Source organism: Falco cherrug, chromosome 2, assembly GCF_023634085.1.
Source record: "Falco cherrug isolate bFalChe1 chromosome 2, bFalChe1.pri, whole genome shotgun sequence".
Lineage (NCBI taxonomy): Eukaryota > Metazoa > Chordata > Aves > Falconiformes > Falconidae > Falco > Falco cherrug.
This window is the reverse complement of record NC_073698.1, coordinates 84559905-84587837: the sequence shown is the minus strand read 5'-3', so window position 1 is coordinate 84587837 and position 27933 is coordinate 84559905. Positions and strand designations below refer to the sequence as shown.

Genomic DNA, 27933 nt, shown 5'->3' with positions numbered 1-27933 from the left:
ATCAAAATCAGCAATTAGAAAAGAAGCGCTAGTATTTACAGTTATAATCAATAACCCCCTGTTTCCCTGAGATTCTGCTGTACCAGCACAGATTAATGTGAAGGGAGATGCTCCTTTCTTCATCCTTCCAGAATAAAGGACCCTGAAGGGTTTTCTAGTGTGGAGAAACAAACTTTCTCCCCCCCCCCCTTTCAGTTTCTGCTAGTAGTTGCTCTGGTGTGTCATGAGGGCATAGGCATTGTGAAAGCCACTTCAAAAGCCATAACCTCGAGGTTGTGTTCATTCTCTCTCATTTATTTGTAAGAAGATGACTATATTAAATAGTAATTTTGAATGATTTCTAAACTAAGCCACTTAGACTGCTTTTTTTTAAAAGGCCTAACTGCAACAATTGTTTTTAGACCTGTCTCCAATAGTTAAACCCCTTTACAGATTACATTTTTAAGGTTTGGGGTAATGGCAAGCAGCTTGCCCAGCTGTTCGGAAGCTCAGACTTAATGGTGGGTTTGAAAGCTTGCAAGTGAATTCTTCAATTTTAAATAATAAAAGCAGCATTTTATAATCTTTTGTCATGTCAGTTCTTTCCTGCCATGAGTTGAAACTCCAAGATTTTCAATATGGTTCAGTAATTCTAGTAAAAAGGAGGAAGCAAGTAATGAATAAAACTGATCATTCCGGAAATCTTCCAGTGGTGCTGCATAGAAACTAGTTTTTAAGAGATGTACTTAGATTTAGCACTTGTGTTATAAAGAATACAGTCACATCACTGACAGAAGTGCAAAGCATCAAGCCAGGAAGTAAAAAGGAATTTATTTTTAATAGACTGTTTACATAGTGTAATCCATAAATGCATGCAGATAATATGTAAAACATTGTGGATGTTACAACCACACAAATAAAATGGTCTTTCTTTAAATCACCTTTACAAGTATATTCTTAATACCAGGAGAAACATTTTTAGTTCTGTTTAAAGTCCATAAGAAATATAAAAAAATGCAATATATTTTTAATAGTAGGTACAAATTCAGCTGATGATGGCATATCTTGCATAACTCATGAGTGATTTTGTACACAATGGAAAAAAAACCCTGTAATCTGGTGTAGAAAGAATAGATTGTTTCCTTTTTAAGAGAGAAAATATAATTAAATGACATCTTTGAAAACACCCATCAGATATCTTATAGTATTTGCATATGGATTTTTTTAAATGTTGGAATGTATGACAGAATTTGAAAATCTACATATAGCAGAAAGTGCAGGCAAGCAAATTGTGAAATTATATTTCCGGGGTGACCATCATTTAATTTTTAAGTGATTCACCTATATGCCACCTGCTAATCCATCTTTGGTAGAATTACAAAGCTTTAAGCATCTTGCAAACAAGTGTAATTTCAAATAGGAAAACAAAACTTTTAAGAAGTGAAAGAAGGAAAACAAATCTTTTACAAAGAAAAGTGGTCTTTGAAATGTTTTCTGAACATCAATAATCTGTTGAGAAAGCATTGCATATTTCTGATCCATAAATTCTGATTTCTTACAGAGAAACATTTGCTTCGTTTATATATGCAGATAGAGCCTTCCTACAAAATCTAGTTATATCTGTGGTCCCAGCAGTATTTAAGGTGAATGTTGCAAAAGCTTCTTAAAGTCTTTTAGATGTATACTAGATATCATTATTGACAATATCTTTCCTGTGTTGCATCCTGAATTTGTACGGCAGATTTTATTCTTGCTTCTGATTGCCTGGTTTCTGACCAAAATGGGGCACAGTACATTTAGAAGGAGATATTAAACAGTGCCACTGCTGCTTTACATGTTCCCAACATTTTCTGTAATAGCTTCTCTAAAATGGGTGGCATAAACAAAATCCTCAAGCACATTGCAGTGAAATGGTTTTATTGGTGCTCATTTATACTGACCTACATAGGTTGTTCTCAGGCTCCCCATTCCTGAGCAATGATGCTCATTCTGTATTTGTGCCAAGAAAGCACTTAATCTGTGGCAAGCCATTTTTTTGTTAAAGTACATTCTGCCATCAAAATAAAGGCACAAATACAATTTATATTCTACTAGTAAAATCAGGAAAAACAGTCCCAATGAAGAAAGAAGGCACGAGTTACCCATCCAGTGATCTTACAAAGCATGTCTGCATAGATCTAATTTTCCACAATACATCAAGAATGAAGAAATGCTCTTGATGCCTCAGTGCCCATTTAAAGTCACCTATGGATGGGAAGAATGGAAATCAAAACACAGTATGAATGACACCTCTGGTTTGTTTATTTTAGGCGAAAAAAGTAAACTCTGGCTCCATTGCTCACTGTCTCTTCATAACCTTCTGTATTTCAATACTCTGAAGGACTCTGAAACTTACTCAAAACAAAAGTACTGAGAAAGGACATTGTATTTTCATTCTATCATTATGTAAGATTTTGAAGTGTTATAGGATGAATAAATCCTTATTTTAGAGCAGAGATGTCATAATGAAATTTGCCGAAGCTAGAGAATCTGAAAGGCATTCAAGCTCTGGACATATGACAGGTAAGCATGTTTTACCTTAGCAAGATACTGCAGACTTTGTGTAAGCAGTTTATTGTGGAAGAGGTCAGGATTGGTTTTGCTTGATTGATTTGCATGGGTGCAATATGTTGAACATCACACAGAATGTTTATTAAATTTTCCTATTAAAATCTTACTAAACTAACATCCGTTAGAAAGCGAAGCATTAGTCTGAATTCCCCAGTTTTCAAGACATATTTTTCCACTCAGAGTTTTGTTCTCATTAGAACTTGCTGTCATCTGTATGATATACATAAACTGTTAGGTAAGCATCCCAAATCTCTCATAGAAAATTAAGAATATGACTAGAGCTGAGGCAGTCTGAATCTTCCATATAAAACATATAATCAATGCATATTGTATCTGCTTAACAACAACAACAAACATATCCTCTTTTTATCTGCAGAATTTATTTGACAGATATGTCTTCCCTCAGCAAAGAAATAACTGATCATAAATTTATCTTTTTTGTCTTCAGGACCAAAGGTGCCCCCTTGATTGGTGAGGATACTCCAGTGGTGATAAGTTTCAGATTTTCACGTATAAAATTACGTTGTCGAACTGTGGCTGATCTTATGTAACTGCTAGTAGAAACAACTTTTGCTGGGCTTGTAGGTGGTATGGTCTGTGGAGGCAGTCCATTGATTTCATATGTCCACTGCATTGATTGTGTCTGAAAATAATGAACAGAGACATAGAAAAAGACGTCAGTGATCAAATACCTTGAAAATTTGACAGTGATTTACTATGTTGCACTGATTTAAAAAGATATTTTTTATATCCTTTTCCGTATAAGGTACCGGAATAACACAGAATGAGAACTGCACTCCTGGAACACAGAGAACTGAAAACACATCTAACTTTATTCAGGACCAGGCATAACAAAGGTGAAAAATTTAGCTTCCTGGCTGATCTAAATTTCCTTTTTTATTCAGTAAACCCCATACCTTTGTATGTTGTTCGAAGATAATTATTCCACAATAAAACATAAATGTCTCATGTTTATTTTGTAGGTTTTAATTGCTGCTCTGCTATTGGTAATAATGGTATTATCAAATCATAGAATTTTTGCATTAAAATAATGAAAAAAAATAAAAGGAGTCTGAGTATGCACAAGAGAGTTGCACTTTCCTGTTGAAATCTCTAGTTTGAAGAATATTTGTGTGAATTGAAAATGACACTATTTGTTTGCTTTCTGTTTATAACTGGTCTCTAGGAATGGAGCATATGTTCCTGTGTCATGTCTTGTAACGCTTGAATACTTGATTCTTACAGAGTATGTGATTCTTACTCTTACCACATATCCCATCTATCAATAATTAAGGACTACTATATCTGTGTGTATGAAGGCTATACTGCTGTCTATCTGCCACGCTTCATTTGTGTTCTGAAGCAGAATTTTGATTGCTAAAAACTTATGTGTAACTATTGCAGATCTTTCAGTCATTTTTCTTTCAAAATGTATCACTTTAATTCTTGAAAGCAGGTCTTTATTTCAAGTCCAGCATTTTCCTGTCATAACATCTAGGAAAAGGTCTATTCAAGGTTTTCAGTTTTCTGTTCTCCTTTCTTTAAAAAAAAAAAACCACCCAAAACAACGCAAAAATAAACTACAGAAATATTACAAACCCCAAAGATATTACAGACTCTCAAATTATGTGTCATAATGTCGAGCTTTGTACTATTCAAAAGAAAGACAAAACATTGCATGCCCACTTCAGGCATGCACCGTCATCTATTCCTTTGCACTCAGTGACCGGAAATCCTGGGGTTTATGTCTGGGGCTTTTTTTTCCTTCCAATGCAAAACTTTTAGCAAAGACTGAGTTAAAAATATGACATTATAAAGGTCTATTAAAATAGATTGTATTAAATTGTATGAAAATATTTTAATATAATTTAAGGGACTTTTTTTTTTATACAGAACACAGAACATAGCGCATGTACAGAGTGCCTATGTATGTAGCAGTGGAGTTACATTAAGTAAGTGATATTTCCAGATTCCCAAGATCTGCCTTTCTGCGTTTGGCACAGCACTGTAATCCTTACAACGCAAGCCATGCTGCTTGTGGTTCTAGAACAGGTATATTGGTGCTAGGCTTTTACGTCACACTGTGTTGAACTACACAGACATGGCTTGCAGATCACCTTTCACTCCTGCTTCAAGTCACAAAGATTTATCATTACAATGGTTGTGGTTTATGTAATTCATCACCCATTTCAAACTAATCTAATCCTTTAGAACGATCATTTGTAGATATAACCATTACACCTAACATCAATGTCATTTCTCATTCAAGAAAACAAAAGGTCAGAAAGGCTGCATCTACTCTCAAATAGATCTGGAAATCCATGTAAAAGTCAACCTCAAAGCTCATGAGTTTTTCCCTCAAGCATTTAGTTAACAGTCTAGCTTCCAACATGGCTGGCTTGTGGCCCATTTGCTCATTCCCATTTAAAAGCTCTCCTTCTGCTTTGCTGCTGGGCATGTCAGTACATCAAGCAGATTTGGCCTAAAGAGAGAGGCAACAACATCCATACAAATTGTGACAAATTTTCACATAGCATCAACCATCTCCAAAGCAGAGCGTGTATAGCTGTCTAGTTATTTATTGCAGTTTCTCAATTAATTATGGTCTAGATAAAGCACTACAAAAGCCATAGAGAAGAGCAATAAACCTTTTCCATCTCAAACTCTCACAGTCATCCCATAATTATAACAACATATAGAAGAGAATAAAAAGGATGTTAAAAGTGGCACTTTGACTTCATGAAGTTAAATATCAATTTTATATTTGCCAGGGAAAAATTTTGAATCAGCGATGTTTACCTTTATCTGTCATATGCTCCTTCCTGTTGTTCTAATTGTTTCCCTGTCATTGCAAAAATATATTTAAGGGACATGATTGGAAGCCATTTTGCATTCATGTTACAGCAAGTTTCAGGCCATTAAACTGTAAACCCTTTGGCACAGGCTTTGCTCTCTGCTAGGTACTTATACAGCATTTACACTATTTCACATTTAGGCTGCATACACTTACAATTCTTAAATGTCATTGCCATATGAATTTCTAATTGTGGTGCTTCTTGTTAGACAACTGGCTTTAACCAGTATTTTGGTAACTGAATAGGTACTTGTACTTCTCCATGCTAAGGTTGAAAAAGTAGGTGACTTTTTTTTTGCTGTGTATTTTTGAAGAAACCTTTTTTAAAACATCTACTTTAAAAATGGCAGTACTGATTTTACAGTGTCTTCTGACTGAAGTGCCTTATTCAAATAAGATTAGGAAGCATGAGATCTTAATAGATATTTCATCATGCATGCATAATTTTTTAAACTTTCATTACTATTCTGCTAAAATCAAAATCTAATTTAAATTGAATATTATTTCTGTGTCAAACAGGAAGATTAACTCATCTTTATTCTCAACCTTATTTAATACTGTGAAATGATCTAGTAACTCTACTGACTGTAAAGATAAAACCCAGCAAAAGCAGGTGTGATATGCACCAACATCAGTATCTCATGTCCAAAGATAAAGTTGTCATTTGAGAAAACTAAATCACTCTCTACGTTAGTTAATTGTTTTATTAACTTCAGTACAAGATGAAATGCTTTATCCTTTTTTAGAACACCAGATGAGCAATTTAGTTTAAAGAAAAATTAACCTCAGGGCCATATTCACTGTGTGCAAGTCTCACCGATCACTTCGGGGTCACAGAAAATACCTGATAGGTGGTTCATCCAACAATTTAAAATGAGTATCAAGTTACTTAAAATAATCTCTGTTCATTAAAGCCACACACATTGTAACTTGACAGTTTATAGTGTTAGTAATTGTTTGAAGTGGGACTTAAACAAGAGTGCTGGGCTACGTCGCCTCTCAACTTCATTTATCACCAGCATCAAACAGTTTATACAGCCTCCTGGGCAGTAATAACCTTTTGCTAATTTCCTGTTTGCTATACAAGTATCCTAGATTGTACATTCTGTGAGAAAAAAAGTTTGTGGCTTCACTTGGTGGAAAAAGCTGCCTGTTCTGTTGCTGCTGTAGCTGCATCAGGCGTCATTCTGTGGCAGTAGAGATTGCTCTATCCCTCATGGAAACTCTTTAGGTTCAATGAGGAAAATGCTGTGGGCATTGTTACATGAACCTTTTAGACAGGATCCATTAAGCTATCAAAAAAAAAAAAAAAAGCCAAAAAAAAAATTTAAAAAGTGAAAGAGCAATAACAACAACAACAAAAAACCAAAACACCAAAACCCAAACCCACCCCAATTTATCAACTTGAACTACATTTGTCCATCTATTTTAAATCATGTACTATCATCCAAGAGTTGGAGACAGTCATTGTGAAAAAAAAAATAAATATGTGCATTTATGTACTGGATTACTGAAAGAAAGACTTGTTTTAGTTCTGCATTTCCTGCTACAGGGGAAACAAGTGTTACAGGAATGGAAAAGAGTTACTGTAACTGCAAACATTTACTTGGGCTAGTGCTTTTTTTAGCACTAGAACCACCAAATTCAGTAATTCTTAAAAATTACTAATTTTTCTTGAAACAGTCTGGAATTCAGTAATTTTCAGAAAACCTTAGACACCCACAACTGTCTATTTTACTAGAATATTTAATTTCAAATGGTAAAATACCAGGTTTTCAAATGCTACTGAAGCCATAAGTATTTTCTTCAGGAGACTGTACAGCTTAACTGCAACAACCATTCTAACCAATACGAAACCTGCAGCAAGAGCAAGTGTACCAAGGTCAGAATCCATGCAAGTGCTTCAGAGCTGCTGCTTTGGGTTTCCAGGTCACACATTTCAGCAAAGGAAAAGATGGATTAAGTTTCAGATTTTTTTAGAATGGTGGTAAATAAAGAGATAGACTTAGAAAGGTCATCTATATATCACCATATAATTATGGTAGAATATGTCATTTACAAGCTGTATTTACTTGCCTAAGTAGTTCAAAAATTCCCAAATCAGAGGAACTCTTCTTCTTATGCTTAAGGCAGTGCAGTTTATTACATCAAATTTGGAACAATTTAATACTAGCACTAGTAGTAACAAAGTCTAAAGATGAAGGTATTGAATATACTACAATCTACTAGAATAGAAACATAGAAGAGAATCTCTGTTAAGAAAATATATCTAATATAAACATAGGTATTTAAGAATCATAGGCTACATGCAATGCATCTCTGGGCCTATTTCACACACTATTAAGAAGACCAGACCACAGTCTGAATATTCTTGATAGTCTAAGGGAGGATTTATTGTTGAAATGAATTATTTGCTCTTATCAAAACCTAAACATTCCTGATGACTATAATCTAATTGAAGTGTGAAAAGAGTAGTAATTTGGCTCACCTGGTTGGAGTAATGGCCACCTGCAGAGCTAAATCTTTCTGAAGAACGTTTTGAAGAATTCAGAAAAGAAATGCATGCTGCCACTTTTCATTGAATGTCATGTTATTCAAGTAAGTTATTTAACCGTCTTGATAGCTGACTAAGTAATGTTCATGAAGTAATTTATTCAGCAAATACTGGTAACAATCACCAAATATTTTTCGGGGGGTGGGAGGGGTGTTGGCTGTTCAACCCATTCTTACAGATGGTTCATGATTCATAGGATTAATTTGCAGAACACAGATACGTGTACTCACTGTAGACTAGAAGCGCTACTGAGTTACATGCTAATTAACTGCCAGAGAAATCTATGTTAGGAGGGCATTAAATGTTAGGAGCTAGTATCAGAAACTTTAAGATAAATGGTATTCCAATTACCTTCCAAACAGTGTTAAATTAGGAAAGTCCAAATAAAATTTGTAAGACCTCCATGTAAGTTAAAACACAGGAAATTACAGACAGTGCATCCAAAAGTCCCTGACCCTCGATTTATTCTGCAGTGGTAACAAGCAAAAAATGACCAATTATGATCAATGTATACAGAATGAAATCAAACCAAATCTTTATGTGAACTGTGGAAGGAAAAAGCAAAGGCAAGAAAACTCATGGATCAAGGTAAAGTCAGCTTAATAAATGAAGGAAAGAAGAAAAAAACAACACAAAAAACCAACCAAAAAAACAAAACCCAAAACAACAACAACCCCACGCACACGCCAAAAACAACAAAAAAAAAGCCAAACAAGTGATGCAAAGGCAGTCACTCACCACCTCCCACAAGCAGACCAATACCCAGCCAGGCTCTGAGCAATTTCTAATGAAGAAGATGGCTAACCATCATTTTCTTAGTTTAGAGAAACATTTCCAGGTAGAATTAAAGGTGGCTTAATTGACTTTTGCAGTTCAAATATTAGTTGTTTCACAGCATTGCTTTAGATATAACACAATCAATATCAACCACTCCTTCAGGACTAGCAATGTCTGAATACCCTCGCACAGTAACGGTTCCCATATTGTTATCATCTTTTGACATGAGAATTATAGTCTCAATAAGCAAAGTAACCTTTCCTCATGCTTGTGAATCAAAAATTTTGAGTATCAATTCTGCACTCAAAATATGGTGTTGATAATTATAGAATGTGCTAGATTCACTGTCTATAATGAACTTTCTGGATCCCTATTTTTAATCATAAAACTCAGGTCAACATCAACCAGTGGTGACGAACACAGGTGATGTCTTATTTAATGTGAAACTATTTCAATTATCCTATTAACTTTGTTACATTTTCTTTTATTCTGTTTTTTGAGATTCTGTTTAAGAGACAACATTTAGAATAATATTAACCTATGCTAATTAACAAATCTATCAGGAACAATGCAGAATGTATTTTAACCAAGCTGTGGAATATGTGACAGTACCATTTGCTGTTAAGATATGCAAGTTTGCATAGACAAGCTTAGAGACGCCACACCTGGGTACTGTGGCTTGCACACTGCATCATTTATTTCCTGAACAGCATGACAAATGGTTTTGATATGCTGTCTTCCATAGGCTAAGTTAGTGATTATTCAGTAATAAAGGTGCACCAGCCTGACTTCTGGAGGGCTTGATAATGTTACCTGCAATCTGGTTCACCCTGACATCTATTTTATCATTTAAGACTTGTTTTGTGTGCCTTCTGCTTTAGAATATCTCTGAAGTCTCACCCATGAATTACAAAGCAATTGCTTGGGTCTCTAGCTGAATTCAGTACAGTGCAAGCAAATTATCTGTAAGCCAGCTTGAGCACACCCTTTTCCAAGGATTCACCAGCCTCCTGGCTGCTCTGCCTTGTGCCTGGCAGCAATTGCTGTCCCAGGAAGCCTTTGCAGAGCATCCCCCTGCACCAGCTGCATCTTGCTGTCTCTAAGCTCTGTCAGTTTTCGGTTTGGCTTTACCAGCACATCAAAGCCTAGCCCTGTGATGTCAGTGCAGCTGCGGAAGTCCTTTTTTTTCATCACAGCATGTCATAGATTATCTAAGAAGCATGCTTTCTTCACTAATCTATCATTAGTAAAAATATATACTTTTTTCAATTAGACCAGCACTGTTTCTGATGGCTATTATAAATGTGGACGTTTGATTATGGAATAATACCTATTTAAAAATGCTCTTCAGGCACCATGTCACTGTTTCTTACTTGTAGCTCGACTAGATTATGATGTTCTCTTTCACAGCTACAGAAAAAAGCATGCTTGTTTTCTTTACTGGCTTTTTATTGTATTTCATTGTTTGATCCACAGAAATTTTTGAAGTCATTTTCTATGTCACTTTTGCCAAATTAAGATTCCTAACAGCTATTCAAATAATTGTCTAACTTCGATTGTTTTGATATGTAGTTGACTGAGAACAGAAGTTTTAATGATGGTTAAAGAACATTTAATTGCTTCAGCAAAGTAATTAAGGTTTTCTGCCATTAATAAAATCTGCTGTAAGTATTCATTAGTATTAAGTCTTAAAGAATCTACAAAATATTCCATGAAGTGCCTGATCTGTGTGCAGAAAATATAAATTAGGCTACATTATTTAAAGTATATATGTACATTCAGTTAATAAAATGTACACACTAAATTCTGGTAAAGACAAACTGTAATTTCTTAATGCTAATTAGCTCCTGAGGACTGGGTTCTCAGCAGGGCAACTAAACAAAAAAAAATTGCATGTACAATATTTGGGTTTAATGCTTACAACAAACGAGAAAAAGAAAACTGTAGGATCTTTCTCCATAATCTTAACCTCCCATTTTACTTTACAGCACAATTGTAATGACCCACATAAAACAAAGAACTTACGCTGTCATCTCTGCTACTTTACAGCGTAATTATCACTGTTCATTGAAGCACATAAAAATGGCACATAAAAATATCCTGCTACTTACTATTCAAAGCATTTAATAATAAAAATACATTGGTGTTAAGCCTATGACTTTACCCTCAGAAATGCAAAGGAAATTTTACAGCAAGAGAGCTGTAGTCCTTTACTGCAGCAGCAGCAGAACAGAGGCAACGCTTGTAAAAGAAACTTCCTCACTGTTTCTAAAAATAGCCCAAAGCCTCAGCCAGTATATTGGCTTGAAACGATACATGCAAGATAGGTTCTTCAGTGTCAGGTGCAACATTAATTGCATTTCACCACCTCTGTTATTATTCCCCAAATAAGAGTGATTTAATACTGGTTTTGTCATCTAACTAAATCTGTCACCCTCAGTCACTAATGGGAATTATTTCAAGTAATAGGAAAGGCAGAAGTAAGTATCTGGTATACTCAACATGTCATCAAGTCTTATTTCAGGTCAATGTTGAGAACACAGCAGCAGAATTACACAGTCACAGATTAGAACTACAGGGATGAAAGCTTGGGTGGCGAGCAAAGGGGGAAGTCTGGCGCGCACACACGAGGGCTATCAACAAGAGCAAAGAGAACACAAGCCTCATCAAAACATTGCTGAAACAGCTTAATACTTCAGGTAAAGTAAGAATGTTAGAGATATTTCTAACATACTGTGATGGTGTAATATTGGTCCAAATTGCACTTAGGAGCATTAAGTCTTCGCTGTATTTTTTATCATACAGGTATAGATAGGACAAGATATTATCTGATATATATATGTAATATGTATGAGAGACTTCCTACACCCACACACGGTACCAAAGGTGGAGATGTACAGAGCAGTCTGCCTAGCTCATAACCAGAGACCATGGTGTAGTAGACGTAAGTTAAAAGTCCAATTACTCAAAGCCCATCTGTACTGATAAATTCCTAAAATGAAATTTTGGATTACTGACTGTTTTCTTAGAAGGCTAATAATAATCTTCCAACATCATGTTTATCCCATTTCAGACAAACATATTATATTAAAGCTTTTTGTTAGTGATGGAAGTTAAGCCAAAGACAAACATGGCTAGTACATTTACATGTGTCATGCACAAAAAAACAGCAGTTCAGTTCCAGAACTCTGCAAATGTGTCATATAGCATTATGTAAATATAAAAGAACACAGAAAAAATTGTCTTTTTTTATTATTATTTTTCAATGGAAGAGCGACAAGCATCACTGCTGTTTATGTACAAAGACTAATTGAATCAAATGTCTAATACAGTAAAAGAAAACAAGTAGCAGCAATTAAAGTGCCTTCTTTTTCCAGGATCTGAATAAAGTGCCTTCTGGTTTTTCCAAGGTTTGAATTTCTTATCCACTATTGTGCAAGTTGTCACTCAGAGAGATAAAACACTATAGTAATTTGCCGTGCCCCTTTTTTCAACTTTGTTTTGACCATGTTATTTTTTAAATCAATAGTTGTTTCACTTCTAATATAGTAGCCTGAAAACATTGCAGCAGTGAATAGATTTAAAGTGCAAACAATGATATGTGGTGAGTTTGCGATGTTTGCTGCTACTGTATGTTTTTAAGAAACCGTTTTCTTTTAAAGAATTGACTTAAAAATTAATTCCTGAAGCAATAAAAAGGAATAAACTTCCTTTACTACTGAAGGAATAAATTTCTTCAAGTGTTTCCTGACCTTCAGATTTACAGAAGGTACTTGGCTACAAATTCTTTTTGTTTCTTTTGAAGCTTGCTTTAAAAAAGTTATTCCTGGCTTTGCATTCTGAAACTGTCTTCTACAGTTTAGTATCTAGCTTCTAGTGCCTTTGGTCCTAGGAGGTATGATACAAGTAAAATCACTAACCTGGACCTCACATATTCAATCACTTATATGTTCTCCATCAGTTCTTAACATGATTATTTGGATTCTCTGTGAAATGTCATTCTGTCCTGTTGTCTGTGGAGCTGGGACAAACATATCAAGATAAGTACCTGTCTCTGGTGTTCATGGTGAAGGGATAACAGAGAAATTAAAGAAAAATATGTTTTTTTCAGCTTGTCATGAGTGAGTTTTCAAAATTTAGTTTTATTCTTATCCATCCAGAAGAGGAGTGAGATAATCACAGTGCATGCACTTGTGTGTTTCAATGCTGCTTTTTTATATAGGATTCCTTTTTTCCTTCCACTCCTGAAGGTATATTCGTGCATTGCATTCGGGAAGGCTTACCTGAATTACAAGTGTTGCTGTATGCTTCTTGCCATACATCCTTGGCTTGAAACCCACCATTATATGGGTTCCCACACTGCCTGCTGGAAGGAGTTCTCCAGCTTGTGGCAGCACAAGGAACGCAGGATCACTGCCTGCCAGAAAGTGCGCAGTGAATGGCTCTGGGTACCTACGGAAAAGCACAGGAGACTATTACGCCTTTTAAAATATCTTAATATAATTCATCTATGGTCTAACATTTAGGCCACCATGTGGCATGACTCAGGGAACTTGGCAGCCCATGGAATGCATGTAGAATAATAGCATTCTTACTTACAGAATAAATAGTCTATAGTAATTACTTACATTTATTTATAAATATTTATAATATTTATACACAGGGACCTGCATACTGGTCTTCCATTTCAGACATACCTACATGCTATTATAAATATTGTAATAACTACAGAATAATGATAGCATTTGCCGCTAGAAAGGACTCATCTGACCTGTAAAGATATAACAATAGTGATAGAAATAATTCCATGTCAGAGTGAAAATCCACTTTTCTTATTAAAAGCCCCTCACTTTTCCAATCTCTAATCAAATAAAACTGACAAGCCACCCATTTTATTAGATTTTATGACTAGAACTGAATTTGCAATCTGGTGGAGCATTAATAGACTGGGAGGGAGCTCTGAAAGCATTGAAATGAACATATGGAAAATAATTTGCTATCACTGTTTTCCACATTTTTCATATCCCATAAATTAAACGCTTTAAGATGTTGCAATAATAATTAGGTTTCTCTATCAATATTATCATATATCTCTTATTGCAAAGAATTTCTGTCACAGGTGCTGCAGGTCTTCTCTAATTACTAGTTTCATGTCAGTACCATTGCACCCACAGAAAATGCCTTATTCCTAGTAAAGACAGTGGCTGAGGACTACAGAACATTCTTAAGCCAATCCCAAATCGAAGCTTGTCTATCACAGTTCCTCAGGAACTCTGCCACAAACTTTCTCAGCATGAAAAGAATATACATTTTTCTATTTTCCAGTCATCAAGACTTTACATCAAGTCATCAAGTCTTTACACGTGTTGCTGAGGACAACTCTATCACTACCTGGACAGAAAGAGAACAAAAGAAATTGCAACTAGAAATACAACAGCATAGTCAAAAAATAATCCATCACACCCTGCCACAGTACAGCAGGGCAAGTATCATGCATGCTTAGAGGGAACACATTTTCAGTTGATAAAACGTGAAGAATGAAAAACTAACAGCATCTCAAAGAAAAGCTGTTCAAATCTGTTTATTCATGGACTGTCACACCAGAAATAACACTGCTTTTAAAAGAAAATACAAAGAAGTGGAATTTAATATTTTATGACAATTCATATCTCTATGGAAATGTCCCACATTTCCTGGGCAAGTGCTACACCGTGGGTGGTACACTGGGTCTATGTCACCTTATTTAAAAATAGCTCTCCTTTGGAATATGTTCTCACAGAAGTTTTTCCTAAATTCAATATACTCTCAAGAAATAAAGGTCATACTGTAAGTTTGTAGAAACAAATAGTGCAAGTGCAGAAAATGGAAACCAAAAAGCTTCTGCCTCCTGGAAAAAAAATAAATTCACTAATATTTAGCAGTGCCTTCGGACTTAGGTGCATTAGCAGATTTAGCCCAGCTTTCCCTCTCGGTGACTGCAAGGTGAGCAAAACTACTGAATGTCGGAGACTACATTTCAAGTCTTGTGACATCAAACTTATGCTGAGGTTCTCTTTTCATGGTGCGTAAACTTGTGCAGCTGAGTTTATAGACCTGGGCCATAAGCACTAATCCTGCTACGGCCTGATTGCCCATCTATGTGTCATCTAAGCTTTGACTTTTCACATCTCTATTTCCCACAAGGACTGCTCAGCTGTGAATGCCTAGAGCATACTTACTACACACAAAGGGCAGGCATGGGATGAAATAGAAGTGATGCCTCTTAGACTGAGTAGCAGAGTACAGCACCCATTGAAAACATCTGAGATGAATATTCAAACCTGGGTCTGGAAATAGTGACCTGAACACAGGTCTTAATTTCCAGCATCATTGCTCTATAGACTAGATTTAGGAACATTTTAAGACTTTCTGTATCTCCTGTGTCCAGTCTTTTTTCTGGGAAGTATTTAGGGATGACATCTCCTAATAAGCACTTTCTGTCTTCATAAGACATACAAGACCATGACTTAGACTACAGATGCAATGACAAAATACTAAGGGAGACGGGACAGGCTGCATGCGCAGAAGACATAAGAAAATAAGGACTTTATACCTGCAGATATTGCATCTTAGCAGGGTGTGATGCAACAGTAGTTTTTTTCAGACCATAAATGATTCCACAAAACAGCTAGTCAGAAAACTGGAGAAAAAGCTATAGTTTTAGTCCCGACAAGGGGGCCAGACACTTTAAAATGAAACTGTCACAAAAGTGATCTATAATTGTGCACATAAGATATTTTCCAAATCAGAGAAAAAAATCTTATTGCAGCAACCTTGTCAGATCTTAATTTTTATAAAGAAAAATGCAGGAAAACTAATCTAAAACACTTTAAAGAAAAACTACATATTACTTGACAGCATTGGCCCAAGGTACTAGAGGCAGCTATAATTTCTTTCTGTGTTGAATAAAATACATATACACACACACACATACATACTTACATGAACACATATAGTCACAACTAAAACCTCCCCCTCCCTTCCCCATTCCCTCCCCTCCCCAAAGCCTGGTAGTTTTAAAGAAAAAGTCAAGCCAATTACTGAATGCAAACTGTTCCTCAAAGTAGAAGCTATGTCCAAATAAGAAAAACAGAAATTCTGGCAAGTGAAATGTATAGCCATAATACAATAGGCCAGGAGGGATTCTGATAAAGATATGGCTAACAGTACAAGAACTAGCAATCAAAAACCTACTCACACACAACCAGAAACAGGGATCTTTCACAGTGCCTGTAGTGCTCATAAATCCTTTTTTTTGTTGATTTTGTTTTAAAAATGTATCTAAAGATGTTTAAAAAATGTATCTAAAGATTTCAAGAAAAAACAAGCAGTGTTTTCACTGATGTTCACATCAGGGAGATGATCTGACATCCTGGCTAGCTCACTAGCATGAGTAAATTGTTTTCTTATTCTCATCTTCTATAGTATAGAGAAAGTAAGAAATAAAATTCCCAGAATAGCACCTGCATTTCAGACATTATTGTTTTCAGTGTCTGTATATTTAGTGTATAATTAAAAATTAATAATTATGTGATTTTAAAGTGATTAAAAATTAATTTTTCCATTTTGATTACTGCTTCAGGTAAAACAGCTCTGGAGTCAGTGTCTGGCTTATCATTTCTGAGCCATGAAGGACAGAGATGAGGCTGTCTATATTTTTTCAAGAAGGTTTTTGTTTAACTCAAGGGTGGCAGATACTAACGTACTTCATAAAGTTTAATGTTGTGTAGAGTTTTGAAAACACATAAGAACCAAGCACAAATGAATTAGTAAATATAAGGGCAGAGGCCATACAAACCAGAGAAAATAAGTGCGTCTTCCCACCTGTGTGTTCCATAACTCCTGTCATAATGGTTTGATATTGCTATCAGACAAGATGAACTCTGCCCTTACTCAAAATAATAAACAAGAGTAACTATTAAATTGAATTGAAATAATAATAGGACAATGAAATCATGGCAATTAGAAAACATGGAAATTGATCCAGTATTTAACAGACATATTTATAATTACTGCTTTAATCTTGTTCTTAAATAGCATTGTGCTTAAATAGTAGTCTGTGCTCATCAGTGTTCTCATGTTAGATAATTTTCAAATCAGTAAACTAAAAAAGAATACCTTATGTCCTCAATTAAACAAAACCTTAACATTTATATTCTCATAGAAATCTCACTGAAAAACTTAAAAAATACCCAGCAAATCTGAAAATATAAGCTTTATTAAATTAAGGCTCAAAATAGCTTTAATGTTTACTCCTCTCTTCCTCAAACCCATGAAGCATTAAATTATTTCAGTAGAAATATATTCCTTCATAAAACTCAGCATTTTTCAAACTATATATAAAAAATAACACATACTGGTTTTAATCAAATTATTTTGATGGCGTTTTTGTTCCAATAAAAAAAGAATTTAAAAATGCCTTAATCTGTTAAATACATAACTGTTTAAGCAAATAAGGGGTACAGTTTGAAAATGTTACAATGTGCTTCAAAAACTTATAATTTGTAGTTAACATCTGTTGGATGACAAAAGAAATTTCAATTATATAGTGAAGTTCTTTATACTTATTAACTGTATTCAGTTATCAAATTCTATACATTATTAGAGGTAATTAGTATAATTTAGATAATTTCTTTTCAACCAAAAAAAAATGACAATGAGAAAAAATTAGGAAATCCTCATTATTTATCTGAAATGCTTGTTTTATACCAAAACCACCTCTGGTTTTGTTGTCCATTCTAAATCCTTAACTCTGGACATCAGAAAAGATTTAACTCCAGTTATCACTCCACAGCTTTGCAAAGGCTGCTTCAGAATCAAGGGACTTTTAAAAAATATGAAGAAACTCTGCATGACAAATGATTGACAGAGAATGCTTTACCAACTATAACATCACTTTTGTTGTACATGTTTGAAAACCAAAGCAGGAACCAGAGCAGGAACCAGGGTTTTTATCTTCACAAAATATTAAGATTTCTGTCTCATTCCTGTTCTGTCCAGGGGTACTGTATTTGTAGATTGGTAAACTGACTTTTCCTGACACAAGCAGTCCAGGTGACAGCTCCTGGCTAAATGTGTGACATGCCAGTAATTGCATTATTAAGAAGGATGATCATAACTTTTTGGAAGCTCTGCCACATGCATATCTTTATTGATATTTTCCACTACTCTCCATTCAGACTCCAAAAAATGGAGCTCAGTCAACATTTGTTCTTTGCAGCTGCCACTATGTGGAAGACGCTAAGATAAAGTATTCTAATTATATCTTTAGAATAACAGTAGAATTTTGCAGAACTGGTAACAAAGAGATTGGCATAGGAATCCAGGACTGTAACATGCACAGTGATGTGTAAGAGGGGGTGAGGGAAAGGGTGCGTGTGCTGAGAACTTAATGAACACATTTTCTTGCAGCACACATAATTCTGGCTCATGGTAATTCAAATGAAATACAGAAGTAATTACAGCAAAATAGAAATATTTCTCAAAGTTGTAACCATAAACATTTTTTTGTTTTTCCTTTCACAATTAGGGAGACTACAGAAAAAAAAAAAAATAGTTGCTCGCTATTCTTCACACAGCATTAAAATTAATCTTGTGTGATCAAGAAATGTTTTTAATTGAACATTTATTCTATGCACTAGGAAGCGTGCATAGAAGAAACAACGAAAATACCCACAGTGGTGCTCAAAATATGAAAAGTAGGTTAAGATAACTAAGTCTACACATGCAGTGATTTTAAAGACTAGTTTCATCTTTCTCCTCCTGTCCCTAGTCCATGTGGTTTTGTTGTCTCTTTATTCTAGCTCTGTTCCCATAATTGGGTGGAGCCTTGGATTTTGCAAATAACACTCCATGGAGACCATACAGATACCACGGTGTTTGCTTTTGTGATAGCAGGTGCTGATTAAGTATGCTTTTCTGAAGCATAGTTTGAGTTCATCTGAGAAGTTTCCTCAATGTAACTGTTTGTTACAAAATACCCTGTTTGTGATAAACACAGGATTGGAATCAGAGGTTGGAATGGAAGAATGGATAAAATTTTACTGTGTATGGGAATAATATGTCATTAAAACAATCACTAACAGGTACATGGAAAGCTAGAATTATAAGGGTGAAAGGAGGCTCTGTGTATGAGAAATAAGCAGACAGAATGATCAGAATTATCCACAATCTTGACTAAACACTTAAAAGTAATGCAGTTTACAAAAAAATTTGAAATTAAAGAGTGTTCATATGTGTCTATGATCGTTTCATGTTGGCTACTGAAGTGTTTGCACTGGAAAACAGGAAAACATTCTGCTGTAGCTGGATATCAGTATTTTAATGTGAAGAAATAAATCCAACTGTCAAAATACCTCTGTTCTGGAAATTATAGTAGTAAATATTCTACACAAAAGAGTTCTGTATTAATGCAAATGTTCTGATTCTGAAACATAATTGATTAAAATTGATTAAAAATACATTAAGAAGTTATTTTCAGTAAAACAAATATAGAAAGGGCTAGGGCTTTTTTAAGTAAAGCATCAGTTTTGGAATTTTTATTCTGTTTCAATTACAGACATCAGCATAAAGAACAAATAATTTCAGTTGGATATCAAACAAGTTTCTATAATTTTTATTTCCAAGGATAACATTCTAGCTATTCTTTTTGGTTAATATTGCTGTCATTCTGTAAACCATTGGCATTTAATAATGCATTTGCTATTAAAACAAACACTGATGTTTACACAGCATTACAGGATTGTAGCAAAGCCAATTACCTCAGTGGAAATGTTGCCACTGATTTCGGCTGGTGTTGAATTAAACCTACATTTATGACAAAGTCCAAAAACCATCATCTATGAATATTAAAAAGTGGCAGAGATTTCTTATTTAACAAGTGAAATCTCCAGATTTGGCTCTTAACCAATCTTAATGCCATTAAGGGGGACCATTCAACAATATGTCCCTTTTGAATTTTTATAGCCGAAAGTAAGATATTGGACTACTCATATATCACAACTATCCTAGATGCAGACAGTTTTTTTAAAAAAGTATTTGAGTTTTCTTCATATAACAAAACTGTTTGCCTGCATTCTCACTGTCATTAATTATTGAAGCAGATACTGTGCTGTTTCTCAGTGGGGGCACGTACGTGTCAATTTTAAATGTATTAAAAGACAGTGCATTACAGATTCGCATGGACTCTCAGAGCTTTCATTATTGCAGCTCATTGTGAACAGCATAGCAACTACCTCCCATTTGTTCATCATTCACTGTTCCTAAAGCAGCTACATCAAATGTAGTTATGGGTCAGCTGGAAAGTCAGTAATTCAGTCCAAAACATTTCACAGACACTGAGGATTTTGCTGGAGAGGGGAGGAGTGTAGTTAAAGGGAGAAGCCCATATTTGAGTTGCAGCAGCTGTAGAGAAAAAGAGAGCTAAAACCATTGACCTCACAGCTTTGTAGTGATCACCAAAGGGGCTCTGTGGATCGCTGAAAATCCTTATTCAACCTGGCATATATATGAGAATCCTAATCTGTCTTTAGTAAAATAGTGAGCCTTTTGGGGGGCCTGTGGATCTCAAATATTTTTTGCCGCATCACTATGCACCCTCCTAGCCCATAAAGATGTACAGGTCTTCTCAGTGATGCTGTGCAACCACTCTGGGCTGCAAACAGAGAGGAAAAAAAAAAGACACAGCTGCAGGGTCCCTTTCTAGCAGGTTACTCAGAAATACATCTCTGTTTCCCCCCCAGTTACTCTCAAAGTAGCAGTGCCATGAGGTACTCTCCAGCATATGAAAGGAAGACAGAAAGTATCTGTATGGAGGGCAAAAAAACCCCCACCTCTCTAAGCACCAGAACTGATTCTCAATGGGATTGTTCTGCTAAATGTTTACTGCAGAAAAACTCCAAAGGGCTGATCATTTTTTTTCAGGGAAGGTCTATAGGATGACACTCCATATCCAATTGAAAATTTTAACCCATACTTCAATATTTCATGGTTTTATTTTTGATCTAAGTCATTTGAGTTATTCAAGCATTAAATTACATCTGTAATATATGGGTTTCTTGTGTAATTGCTCTTAAACTGCAGATCCAGCATGCTAAATGTTGGTTGGCTGAGCGTTTTATTTCTGTAACAAAACTTCCACCACTAAAATCTTCTAAGCAAATCAAAGATATGATAAGGCATTATAAAACTTACAAAGCAGTTGTTGGCACTATTTATGATGCGGATCTTATCCAGCACATGCAAACATTGCATTTTGTATTTCAAATGTATGGGAGGAAGTCTTGCTATGTAAAATAAATTTGGGATTTGTTTAAGGGAAAAAGAGAATCTGTCTCCCACCACAGGTCTTTCTTTATATAACTATAATGATTCAGGTTTTATAATGGCTTTCTAGAGGACATTAGGTCTCTTCACTACTATCAAACACCTACCAGGAGATTACAGTATTGCCAGAGCAATCACTTCACTTTTGTTCCTGAAACAGCCCATTCCATTGAAACTGTTAACTTGGACATTGTGATAGAGGCCTTTTTCGGAGTGCTAGTAATTAGTATCACTGACAGCCATCTAAAAGCTGGAACAACTGTCCATGTTAGAGGCACAGCTTTTGGAAATAAGTTCTTAAAAAAAATAATCAGTTGGAACCAAGGACACTTCCTGCAGGGATGATACAAAAGCACGTATCTACAATGAAAGTTAACTGTCAACCAGCATACCTGGCACACTTTCTAGATAGGTAGTAAAAATAGTTAATTTTAAAGAAAAAAAAAGAAAGAAACTTAAAAACTTCCATAAGCTAATAGATTGTAAGCATCATGTTTCTTTCAGTTTTAGTGTTTTAAAACTTCTCTGTCAGTACTACACAATTTATTTCCTGACTTCCTGCTGTATACAAATGACAGCATAAGTTTGCTACAACATTATGAAATTCTGAGAAAACAATGAAAAGTATGTAAAAATTATATTAACAGAGATTTCTGCAGGAATTCTAAAAAAGAGAGTAATAAAATACCGAAGAATGACATCATTATTTTATCTAGTGAAAGGGCAGAGTAGAGATGAATTCAAAACATGCTTACATAATAAAACAGGAATACTTTAAAAAGAATAGCACATTTAAAAAAAATTAAAACACAATGCAAAGGATTGTTTTTGCCTTGGTGTAAGTATAAATTACTCTGAAAAACAATCTATAGTAAAAACATAAAGGTTTTAATAATGAGCCTTTAATATCACAATACACCTTCCTTAACTCTGTATTTTGATTGTATATTGATCTTTCCCTTAGTCGAGGAGGATCATTTAAGAGATCACTTAAGAAAACTTGACACCCACAAAGCCATGGGCTTTGACAGGATGCACCCCTGAGTGCTGAGGGAGCTGGCAGACATTATTGCCAAACCGCTCTCCATCATCTTTGAAAAGTCAGGGAGGAGAGGAGAGGTGCCCAAAGACTGGAGGAAAGCCATTGTCACTCCAATCTTCAAAAAGACAAGAAGGAGGACCCAGGAAACCACAGGCTGGTCAGCCTCACCTCCATCCCTGGAAAGGTGATGGAACAGCTCATCCTGGAGGTCATCTTGAAGCATGTGAAGGAAAAGCAAATCATCAGGAACAATCAACATGGATTCACCTAGGAGAAATCATGCCTGACCAACCTGATAGTCTTCTATAATGGAATGACTGGCTGGGTAAATGACAGAAATAGTGGTAGATGTTGTCTGCTTTGACCTCGGCAAGGCTTTTCACACTGTTTTCTGTAACATCCTCATAAGTAAGCTCAAAAACTGTGGGTTAGATGAGTGGGCAGCGAGGTGGTTTGATAACTGACTAAAGGCAGAGCTCAGAGGGCTGTGATTAATGGTGCAGAGTCTTGGTGGAAGCTTGGACCTAGTGGTGTTCCCCAGGGGTCACTGATGAGTCCAGTCCTGTTCAACTTATTTATCAATGACCTGGATGAAGGGACAGAGTGTACCCTCAGCAAGTTTGCTGATGATACCAAACTGGGAGGAGTAGCTGATACACCAGGAGGCTGCGCTGCCATTCAGCAAGACCTGGACAGGCTGGAGAGTTGGGCGGAGAGGAACCCAATGAAGTTCAGTAAAAGCAAGCGTGAGGTCCTGCACCTGGGGAGGAACAACCCCCCCATGCATCAGTACAGGCTGGGGGCTGACCTGCTGGATGGAAGGCAGCTCTGTGGAAAAGGACCTGGGAGTTCTGGTAGACAGCAAGTTACCAATGAGCCAGCAGTGTGCCCTGGTGGCCAAGGTGGCCAAAGGGATCCTGGGGTGCATTAGGAGGATCACGGCCAGCAGGTCGAGGGAGATGATCCTGCCCCTCTGCTCTGCCCTGGTGAGGCCACATCTGGAGTGCTGTGTCCAGTGCTGGGCTCCCCAGTTCAGGAGAGACAGGGAACTGCTGGAGAGGGTCCAGCAGAGGCCTACAAAGGTGATGAGGGGCCTGGGGCATCTCCCTCTGGTGGAAAGGCTGAGACAGCTGGGCCTGATTAGCCTGCAGAAGAGAAGACTGAGAGGAGATCTTATCAATGTCTACAAATATCTTAAGGGTAAGTGTCAAAAGGAGGGACCAGGCTCTTTTCAGCTGGGCCCAGAGGCAGGGGCAATGGGCACAAACAGCAACACAGGCAGTTCCTTCTGCATATGAGGAAGAACTTCCTTGTCTTGAGGGTGACAGAGCACTGGAACAGGCTGCCCAGAGAGGTTGTGGACTTTTCTTCCCTGGAGACAGCAAAACCCACCTGTACGTGACTCTGTGAAGCCTACTCTAGATCAACGTGCTTTAGCAGGGGGTTGGACTACATGATCTCCAGAGATCCCTGCCAACTGTGACTATTCTGTGATTCTGTTTCACACATTTTAACACACAAGCATTTTAGAGCAAAATTTTAAAGTCATAACATAAACATTTGGACGTATTTCAAAATTTTCTCTTGAGAGGCTATAGCCTACATATAGAATACTTCTGTTTTCTACAGTACACCATCAAAATCACATTTGTTACCTATACAATGCAGCACTTGAAATTAATGATGAAATAGCTGCAGCTCACATATGTTTCTGTTGCCCAAATCTGTCCTATCTAATGTGTTTGAGTGTGAACTCTAGCCTTAGAAAGCCGCATAAATACTTAATCATAAGTATTTTTACCTTGTCTGGCTTGTAAGCTTAAAGCCAACTATAGATTCCTTATTCAGGCCAACTGCTTCAATGTTGATGACATCATCCACCTCTGGCTCCGTAGCAATGAACAGCATGGGAAACTTCCAAACACCTCCTGTAGTGCACTGTACTACAAGAGTTGCTTCTTTCCTTAAAATTTCAGATAAAAAACATTCAATACATAGAACAACATTACAAAACATAAACTGAGTAAATTAATGTCCAAAATAAGCCTCAAGTGTGTAGAACTACAATACAGTAAAATGAAAATACAGATGGCTTTAAACTGGAATACATCCTTAATTTTGCATGGCATAGTATGCATCAGTTACACTTAGACTGGGATGAAGATTAGCTATCACAATATTTACAGCAAAGAACAAGAAAGGACATAATATGAAAGCAAAATGATTGGAGCAGCCATGAGATTTGATTCTTTTTCTGCTTACTCTCTGTTGAGGTAAACAAATTTAACTCAATTTGGTTTAGTCTTTTTTTTTTTTTTACTTTGGTTCATGGCAGAATCTTGTCCACAACATGGTAGCAGTTCATATTAGAGGCAAATAGATCTGGTGAAGGTCTATGTACTTAGAAAAATTGCAGACTGATGTCTTCAGACCATCTAAGAGAGTTGGTGCTGTAGATTCTAAAGATAAGAAACCAATTAATTGCATTCATTGAATCCTCTGCATGAAGCCTGATAAGTCTCAAGTACACAAAGATAAAAAACCAAACCAAAACAAAAAATAATAAATTAAAAAGGGACAGAGTAGAAATAAAGAGAGGTTTGAAATTAACCTCCCTTCTGATACAATGACATTGCATGGTGTGGGTGGATATTCTTTCCTAAATGTTCCCTCCTGCACCCTAAAAATACCCCCGTTGCATGCAGCCCATGACACTAGGCAGTGACTGCTTTCTAATCTTCCTGGTAATGTTGAGCCTCTGAATTTTCCATGTGCCTGCATGATACTGAAGCTTCTTTCCAGCCTCCTCCCCACACACATTTGACTCCTTCAAGAGGAAGGTGCAACTCCTAGACAGGATCTCACTTTCACAGTTTCTTTTTAAAGCTGTGGGATGTACTAATGTAAAACAAAGGAAATTCCTAATTTTTCACAGCTGTAAAAGAAGATAATATTTTCCTGTGAACTGTTGTTACCGGGGCACTAGAGACTACTTTCAAATTCCACCATCCCATCCATCCGAAGAATATGTACACATGTTCATCTACAGAAAGTTTTCCAAGGCCATCTTGTCTGTATTCTTTCCGCAAATTTTGAATGTTCATTGGAAGTCTTTCAATACTCCCGTGTTTAGAAGTAAATTGATGGATGCACAGACTAAGGCAGTAACTCAACAGAACTATGTCACAAGCATTAAAAAGAAAAACTATCAGTTTTAATACCAGAGATATCATACTGAGAAGCATCATGTGAGAAAATCTAAAATAATAGATCTCAGAGATGAAAACAACATGAGGAAAATGATGCAGGGAGGTGTTTATATAGCTAAGAGTGATCAGACAGGATTTTATTGCGTGTTTTGTTGGTAATAAGGAACAGGAGCTTACCTCATTGGTTTGTTAGGTGCAAACACTATATTAAAGACCAGTGTTATGGTTCTGGATTCTGTATCCTGTTCTTTTTGAACCAGATGCATACCAACCAAAGATTCAAGCTGAGATTTAATTTCATTTGATTGATATTGCAATTCATATAGGAATTCCATTGCTGTACAGAAACCTAAATGACACAAGAGAAAGAGATCAGTCTCTGTGCACTCCAATATCACACAGCTGGCTGGATACTAGTTGCAATTCTTTCATTTGTTACTAAAAATGACAAGGAAGTAAAACTACTAATTACCCAGAATTTGAGTGATTTCCTTCTGACTGCATAGCAAAATCTTCCAGTTTCATATGACAGGCTATATAGTTTCTAGCAAAATGGAAGCTGGAAAATTTACTTAGGAGATGTTAACAGTAATAGCAGTATCGTTCTGGCTACCACTTCTACATTACAGAAAGACATTTCCAGTTCATCAGCCAAATGAAAATTGCAAGAATTTAATACTATTTTTGAGTAATGGCATTGGGACAATCTCAAAAAAACAAGTCATTAAGGACATCAGTGCCACTGATGGCTGACAGTCTGGGAAACAGAATACAGAAAAAGAGCAAAGATGTCACTAGCAGCCTCTTCTCTTATTCCCTGTAGCAGCTATGAAAAGGCCAAGTAGTAATGACATAAGAATAAAAGCTGTGTTTCTTGATTCAAGTGTCTTTTCCAGCTGTAACAAAGAAAACTGTGATATTCAGTATACAACAGTAATTTGTGCACAAAAGCACAAAACGGAACGTTTCTATGAGGAAAATAATCTCAAGCTGCTAATCTGTTTAAAAGTTTTACACATTTTATGGGGGAAAAGTATTTTAACACAACCACTAGATCTTATTATGACCACATATCCTAAGGCACATTTTGAATTTGCACAGCTAAGTACAATGCGTTGCACAGAACTCCTATGTATGCATCCTTGTATATATACGTTGGCTATAGAGGGCCAGTCATCTGCAGTTATTTCCCAAGACCTTCCAACTTGGAGTTCTAACGTATAGACTACATATTTCTTCACGTAAAAAGTCCAAAAGATAATGCACTGTGAGACAGCTGAACAAAATCTTACTTTGGTTTTGCCAGTCTGTAATGCCACCCAAATTTAAGTGAGCACGGACACCTTCCTATGCTTGAAGTCCTTTTTCCTTTTCTGAAATGTACAAATTCTAACTTCATTGGCTAACAAGAAGCTTGAACTTCTGTTGCCAATATCTTTGTAACACACAAATTAACACTAAAAAACGTAGCAGCTTATACTGTAACATTTCTGACTTTTTAAAGTGGATTCTTCACACAGATGTCTGATTGATTTATGCTAGATCAAAAAGTTACACAGAGGTAAGAAAAACAATACCAACAGACAGGATTATCGGTTATAGTAGATACACACTAAATACTGAATATACCGGATTTCCATGTATTTGTCCTTTTACTATAAATTTGCTTTATTACAATAAATGTACTTTTTAATAATGAAATTAAGTATGAACATTTTTCCTACAGTTTATAAAATTCCTAGGATTATCCTATATTCTTCCATGCTTGGTTGTTTAAATATGTTTATACCATGCATTCAGATTCCCATACAGCCCAAGGCTTGTAGTAGTCACCCTAGAGAAATGCCCAAACATGAAAATTAAGACAAAAAATTAACTTATTATGGGAGAGAAAAGATTACATCATTTGGAGCATTCCAGAATGAGAAAATTGCAACTGTTGAGCAGATGTTTCTTTCAGCAGTTATATCACACAATGCTACTCAGGAAAAACGTTTTCTATACTTCAGAAGAAAATGCTGTAAATTGCATGCTGCTTTTAGTATCCAAAGACATTTGATTTTGGTTTGACATATGTATATAGTACCTTTTAGTCAGAAGCAATTAAATATTTACAATTTTTTTGTGCTCCAGGCTGTTTTATAACCTGTTCTACGCTCATATTAAGTATTTAGTTAAAATATTTTAATATTTACAACACCTAAGGAAAAATGATGCGTTTATAAGTCCCAATATTTGAAAGCCTTGTTATGCTGGTCCCTTAGCTGGTTTTGATCTACATTGCTGATCTAGTTTTGAACTGTTCAAAAAAGAAAAATGTAATTAGATTTTTATCACAGCTGCCCTGAAGACTACTATATTATTGTACTATGGGAAGCCTCTGTGAATATGTTAATATTTTATGCTAGACAATTCCAGAATGCACATGCTGCCTAAGCAAACTGGCAGATGTTAAAGGTAAAAAAAAAATAAAATTAAAAAAAAATAATTTAAAAAATTGTGTATCATGGCTAGAAATCTGTCCAAATTGTCAAATATTCAGTTT

General features: G+C 35.8%; 1 protein-coding gene across 1 annotated transcript in view; it reads right to left on the bottom strand.

The window, feature by feature from the left end:
- Window positions 1–808: 808 nt before the first annotated feature.
- CFAP47 (cilia and flagella associated protein 47) overlaps window positions 809–27933 on the bottom strand; it is a 345115-nt gene continuing 317990 nt past the window's right edge. Inside the window, exons 61-64 of the mRNA XM_027816959.2 lie at window positions 25566–25737; window positions 23981–24142; window positions 13058–13226; window positions 809–3232 (exon numbers count right to left, since the gene is read on the bottom strand). Of these exons, the coding sequence (XP_027672760.2) occupies window positions 3011–3232; window positions 13058–13226; window positions 23981–24142; window positions 25566–25737 (725 nt within the window). The 3' untranslated portion in view covers window positions 809–3010. The remainder of the gene's footprint in view (window positions 3233–13057; window positions 13227–23980; window positions 24143–25565; window positions 25738–27933) is intronic.